The sequence below is a fragment of the Antrostomus carolinensis genome, unplaced genomic scaffold (genome assembly GCF_000700745.2).
Source record: "Antrostomus carolinensis isolate BGI_N321 unplaced genomic scaffold, ASM70074v2 scaffold41369, whole genome shotgun sequence".
NCBI lineage: Eukaryota > Metazoa > Chordata > Aves > Caprimulgiformes > Caprimulgidae > Antrostomus > Antrostomus carolinensis.
The window spans coordinates 3719-10516 of NW_010337209.1; the positions used below are offsets into that span (position 1 = coordinate 3719).

The window sequence follows — 6798 nt, forward strand, 5'->3', positions numbered from 1 at the left end:
CTCACATTCCTGCGAGGCACACATGGGTATCCACCATCTCATTATTGTTACCTTGTACCCTGTAGAGTATCTGCTTAATGAACAGCGAAGGAATAAAAATGTAACTACCTCTCCCAGGTTCTATGTTTGGTATAAATCATCTGATAATGGTTCTGGGAAAGGCTCTCCTTCACCATTGCTATGTGTGATCCTGCAGGATCCTCCTCCCATTGATGTCACAGGAGAAATATGCGCATGGGGGAAAGGGCAAAATGTAAGAGTACAGAGCAGGAAGAACTTTGCCCGAATTCATAAAATACTGCTGGGTGTCAGCAAATATCCACACCTGCACGCCAGCCTTTCCGGCCCGTGTGTCTGCAGTCAGGTGGAGAAGGCTATCAGTTGTTGTGCTTGGCTGGAATGGGGCAAGCCTTGGTTTGGTGTTGTAGGAGGAGATTATTTTAATTTCTCTCTCACAGGTGTCTTGAGTTTTGGCCTTTCCTCTAGCTGGAAAGCAGTGCTTCCTTCTGTAGCAAAGAGAAGAGCTGACCTGTCTCTTGCATGTACCTCGGTTTGAGGCGCTCAAATGCAAAAAATGGATTCTGGTAACTGGGAATTTTGGGTTAAAAAGCAACTGCTCAGATTATGCCCAGATCAAGGAAATTGGCAAGCTGAAAAAGGAATATGTCATCTGAAAGAGACAATTAGTTGACTTAATCCATCTACTTACGTATGACAGAAGTGGATATCTCAGGTAACTCTAGCATATTTTGCCTTGACTTATGTTCATTGCTTTTATGAAGCCCCCAGACCCAGATCTTGCCATAGCACATCACACAGAGATGATAGCAGCAGTACCTGGGGAACAGGAGGGAGCCTCGGGTCACTAGAGCTAGTCTCAGGATTTCAGCATCCTTTCTTCCAAGGACATTCTATAAACTTAATGGGACAGAGCTGTCCTGTGCAACAGGCCATGGAGCACTCCTGAAATGTCCCTCTAGTTCCTGGGAAGAAGGACTGACTCGGTAAATCTTTTTTTTTCCCCAGGATCATTTGGGACACCAGGTCCCTGACTGGAGCTCAAAGCCAGCTGTTGTAGCAGTAACTGAGCTGCCAGCATCTGTCAGCTGATGGCCTCATCCTTCAAACACTTTAACTTTCTGTTGTGGCGACTCAGATTTGCTGTACAGAAATGTTAAGTCGCTTCTCCTGACGAAATCTATAGTGAGCACAGTGCTGTTGAAAAAACAACAACAAAAAAAATCCCACCCTGAAAGTAAACTTGCTGGTCCTGCCCCATTGGAGTGAAAGGCAGGTCCTGCTGAGTCACGCCAGCAGGCACAGATGGCTCCTGCTTTGTTTCCTCTACAAGTCAAGATGCCAGCATCATTGGTCTGTTACCGTGGCTCTCGCTTTGGCAGACCTAGTCTTTGTTCTTTCTGCTAAAGCTTGGTGGAAACCTGGCTTATTAGCTTTGCAAGGAGAGGAGGTGGTGGATGTGGAGATGCAAGGAGATGTGGTAGAGAAGGAGGTAAGGAGAAGGAATGGTGTTTTTAAAGAAACACTAACAGACACACACAAAATCCTCCTGTCCCTCTAAGATGGATTTTCCTGCTATTCTTGTGTCTAGCTGGAATAAAGCTTAAAGGAAGCCTATTAATCACCCAGAAAGAGATGAGCTGCAGGAAATCCATAAATCACTGCTAGATTTAACTCTGAGATGTAATGAAACTTTCTAATAACTGGAGTTGAATTAGAGCGATCAAGAAATTATGAAGGCACACTCCCTCCATTAGACATGCATGACCTGACAAGTTAATAGCAGCAAACAGCCCAAAGATACAAATTACAGACTTCCGTGGAATGGGGCTGATGACTAAGCAGTTCATGAGCAGGTTAGTTTGTGACCACAGCAGGAGTGTTAGCCAAGTGGATTTCACAGCCAGCTGGGGCAAACATTGACTGTTCCTGATGGGCTAGCCATGAAGCTTCAAGTACTTGTGTTGGCCTTCAAATCCTGTTTGGAAGTGTTTGTTTAACTAGTAGAATATCTGAAAGCTGTGTTTGTGCAGCACTATACAGACTGAACGATGTCAAAATGCTTCATAAGCTGAATCTGTGAGAGAAGGGAAGGAGGGTTCTTGCTCCCCAAGGAAATGCAGCTGCTGCTCTGGTAGCTGAACTCCTCTGCTCGCGTGGTGCAAGGAGTTCAGTTCCTATTATGTCTGGTACTCGCATCAAACAGGCTGAGCTGCAGTTTTCTTTAGTGTAGGTGGTGAAGGAAGGACAGAAATGTACTTGTTTTCTTCTGGGGTTCTGCTGAGGTAAATAACTCTGGCCCAGGATCTGTAAAGTGGTCAGTAGCCTCTCCAACCCAGTGACCAGATGAAGAGGGTTTGGTATCTTGTGTTAGCTGTCTTTGCAAGGGAGCTTTTAACTTAAAATCTCCCAACACAAGAGTGGGTGTTAGTGCAGGAACTGTCCAGCCTTCCAGGCTGATTACAGCGAGCAGAGGGCTGAGGAAGCTCTTGGCTGACACAGAACAGCTTTTGTGTTAAGCCCACCTTGAGCAGCGTGTGGTCTCAGAAGCCAGTGGTGGGGGGCTGAGCCTGGCTCAGCACTGACCTGGTGTGCTGAGTCATCAGCTGCACTAACTTGCTGAGTCCTAGGAAATTCTCTCCCCAGGGACTGTGTGACTCAAGGACATCTTGATTTTGATTACCAAAAGAATAATTCCTGGGATGAATGCTGGATTGCCATGACTAATTGTGGAACCTTGGCTGTGTCCCTTGCACAGGTGCTAAGCCAGACTAGTAAAAAAATCTAACATGATCAGAGTTGGCTTAATTTCTGCCTCTCCTTTGTGATCTCTCTAAGCCTCTTCCTGCCCAGTTTCACTCAGAGTGTGGGTGAGAGGTGGTCACAGACACCAAGTTTCTGTTTGATATCTGTTCTACATTAAAAGTTTGTATTTCAGAGATCTTTCTTCGGACTGCCTTAGATATGATACAGGCAGCGGATCTCTCAGACCTATATTTTTTCAGCTTACAACACTGGATTTTTCCTACCAAGATAAAGAACTTCTATTCTTCTTGTATTAATTTAATGAGTACACCAGCTGAAATACTTAACTATACTTGAAAAGCATCTGGTTTTGACTCTTCTTTTTATTCTCTTGTAGGTTACCTATTGCAAGCAGTCCTGGGCACAACAGTGATCCCATTATGTGGGCCTGGTGAAATGGAGAACTGCACAACAGCACTAAGTAAGTGTACTGCTCAGCTCTTCTTGTAAATAACAAAGTCCTTGGTTCCCATCTTCATTGGGCTGGTGGCCTCACTGAGGTGCCCTTAGAAATCATTTCTCTGTTGAGCAACGTTGCCAACATCCTGCAAAGTGCTCAGTGTTGTTGAACAAGAACCACTTTTTAACCTGCAGTTCATTTAACGTTGCTTCTTTAGCAGAAGAGCTCTGTCTGAGGCGAGAACTCTGCTGTAAAAGCAGGAATAGTTTATGTGGAACTCCCAAAAGATGAATCAATATAACTCCAGCCTGGGAAAATCCTCTCCCTGTTCAGAAGGCTCACCTGCTTTAATGCCTACTGCATTGGAAGTCTCTTGGTAGCAAATCTGTTAGTTATACTTGTAAAGCTTGTACATTGTTTGGGAAATACAAAGGGAAAATAAGGCTGATGAGTTGCTAACAAAATCTCCTTGCAGTCCAGACAGAGAACAGTCCACGTGTGGCTCAAGTTGGGATAACTAGATGCAAGCCTGAAATGAAGGACTACTGCTTCCACGGACAGTGCGTGTACGTAGTGGACTTGGATGAGCACTATTGCAGGTATGGACAGTGCGGAACGTGTCCTGCCGACCTCCCTGAGGTGGGCTTTGAGATGAACCGTACGTGGCCTTTGATCTCACTGCTGTTGACACTTAGCTGGAACACCAATCCAGCAAAGTATTTAAGTGCTCACAAAAACTTAGAGGAGTAGTATATCTGTTATACATCACAGCTGCATTTAGGCAAGTGTTAAGCAACTGTGGTGGCTCCAGAGCAACCTGGCTGAGAGTCTTAGACACCTGAAATTAGTCAGCAACCCAGCTTAAACTTGGGACACTCATTGTGATGTGCTTCCCTGTTCATCTGTGTTTATAGTACTGTGAGATCCAGACCTCAGACAAAGCAGCAATGTCTCTCCTTTGATCCAGTCTACAACATAAAGACCGTCTAGGCATTTTTAAGGATATTCCTCATTTACTTGAAGAATTTGCAACCATTTCTAGGACCATATGGGCTTGAGTTACATCAGTTCAAATTGCTTGCCCTTGAGGAAAGAGCAAGCCAGCAGTATAGCATGCTTTGTGGACTGCTGAAGTGTAACCCCAGGATGATGTCTTTAATTTTGCATCTCTCATCCTCAGGTGTGACGTGGGATTCTCTGGTGTCCGGTGTGTGCATTCAGAACTTGTCAGACAACCCCTCAGTAAGCAGTACGTGGCACTGACCGTTATCGTCGTTCTGCTTTTCCTCGCTGCCATCTCCATTGCAAGCTACTACATCTGCAGAAGGTAAGAAGGATTTTCTTCGTGGCTCAGGAAGGCGAGTCAGCTGTATGTGTAGTAAGATGTGCACTCAGTATCTCCACATAGACTGGGATACTTACCTCGCTTGACTGCGTGGAGATGATTTGATATACAGAGCTGCTAGCCTGCACTTAGTGAAGTGCTCCAAAAGGGAGGTGTGCTGACTGCATAGCATAACCCAAATTGCAGGCTAGGCAACAGGACCCTCAGATGCCTTTTAACACTGACAGAGGACCTGTAGGGGTTAGTTCACATCTGTTTGGAGGGTGTGTTGAGGTAAAGGAGAGAGCAGACAGGCAACAGGAAAATTCTATTTCTGTTTCTTGGTAATGCCATTTCCCCAGTCATCAGGAACTGGAGAGCAACTGGATTAATACTAATTAAGTTGTTTATCTGTCATGTTATTGTGGTGACTGTGATATCGCAAGCATTGCCTTATCAGCTGTACTGTGGAGGACAGTAGTCTTCTCTATTAACAGACCCACAAGCAGCAAAATTCAGGCTAATAACTAATCATAAGCAGCTGTCAGAGAGCTGAGAAGGTGGAACAAGCCCCAGAGGGAGAGCTCAGCTTCACAGATCTGATAGCTAGAAGGTAACAACTGGAATTCCTCTTCCCTACCTGAAGCCTCCATGGTGCGTCTTCTCAAACAGAAGATGGCCTAGCTGGTTAGGGTGATCAGCCCTATTGCAGGGAAGGATCCATCAGGATTTCTCAAAGACAAACCTAGTACCAGCAGCAAGACTTTAATGCAGATGTGAAATCTCCAGTGAAGAGTTGAGAAATGAGACTCTGCATGCAAGTTATCTCAGACCTGGAAATGAGCACAGACAGAGCCTAGCTGCTAGAAGTTTAAAGCACATGTGAGGAGGTCATACAGCACTTTTTTCCTTCCTTCATTTCCCCCCCCTCCTCCCTTCACTCCCCAAAAAGCCATTTGGAACAACTGGCTTTCCAGAACTCACACTTCTCTATTTCCAGGTACCGAAACAAGAAGAGACAAATGAACGCCAGCGAATACAAGGAAGTTGGTGCCCTGTAGAAGAAACGGTGGCTTCCTACAGTGTTCTGTTCACCTGGATGGACTCGGTGCCTTCCCATCTATTTAAATGTTATTTTTATTAAAAATATTTACAATATTTATATCCTTTTAAAAATTTCAGTTGTTTGGTGATCAAATTAGTATAGGTCAAGCATTTTATTTTCAGTGTTTTATTTTTTTATTAAATAATATTTCCTAATGAGAACCTCACCTAAGGGGTTCTGTGGGATAGAGATATATTTTTATAAAAACTCATCTTCTTACTCTGAAGAGTAATTTTATATTTATTCTTGTGAATATGCTCAAAACAATTCTACTCCTTGAAATAAAAGTTCTAGACAAAGTCAAAACGTCTGTGTGGTTTGATTGAAGTGAAACTTGGCATGGCTTGGCTGAGTGGGATGTTTGAAGCCCCAGCAGTTATTTTTTGAGAGATTGAAACCATAGTAACACTAATAATATGTATCAATGCACCTTAGTTCCGATGAACATAGTTATTAGCTGGCATAATTGGAGGAGGACTTAGAGGGAGATCCAACATGTCCTGTGTGACAGCGGCGTGGATCTCGGCTCATCCATGCCCTAGGGAAGTTGTGCTGGGTCTATTTTGGATTACAGCAGGGAGGCGGCAGCGTAAGTGGATCGATCTCTGCAGCTGAACACAGGAACATGTGGCAGCTGAGGGGATGAGTGTAGCTACAGGAGGAAAGCTCCCTCAGAACCAGTACCAGCACTCCAGTCCTCACAGTAGCGTTTCTGCCACAGTGTCTATCGTACAACTGGGAGCAGGGGAATAAAGTTTTTGAGTTCAGGCTTAATGTAGATATCTTGTTGGCCTAAAATGATGACAGAATAGCCCGCTGGGTTTAACTGCACCTCAAGTGTGGCTCCTTGTGAACAGGAACGATTCTTGCAGCGTCTGAATCATCCCTGTTAATCCCATCACTTCTCACACTTTCAGAAGATGTAAGAAAACGCACCACCTTTGCGTCATTTGCCAGAGGTCCGTGCGAGCTGCGTCAGCCTGCGTTGCTTGGTGTCTATGGGTGTGAGACCTGTGATCTCTTGACCTGTGCAACAGGATCTTTGTAAGGAAGAGTGGTGGGACCTGAGACATCACAAAATAAGAGTGCTGTTTTAGAAGATCTCAGTCAGACAGAGGCCCTCATGGAGGAATAAACTGGCTCTTT

At 44.7% G+C, this 6798-nt stretch overlaps 1 protein-coding gene across 1 annotated transcript; it reads left to right on the top strand.

Annotated features, from left to right (window-relative positions):
- Nucleotides 1–711: 711 nt before the first annotated feature.
- Nucleotides 712–5959, top strand: EREG (epiregulin). The gene is made up of 5 exons (XM_010175104.2): nucleotides 712–733; nucleotides 3161–3244; nucleotides 3699–3822; nucleotides 4404–4550; nucleotides 5548–5959. Exons 1-5 carry the CDS (start codon nucleotides 712–714, stop codon nucleotides 5606–5608), a joined length of 438 nt encoding a protein of 145 aa, XP_010173406.2. The 3' UTR covers nucleotides 5609–5959.
- The last annotated feature ends 839 nt before the right edge of the window (nucleotides 5960–6798 follow it).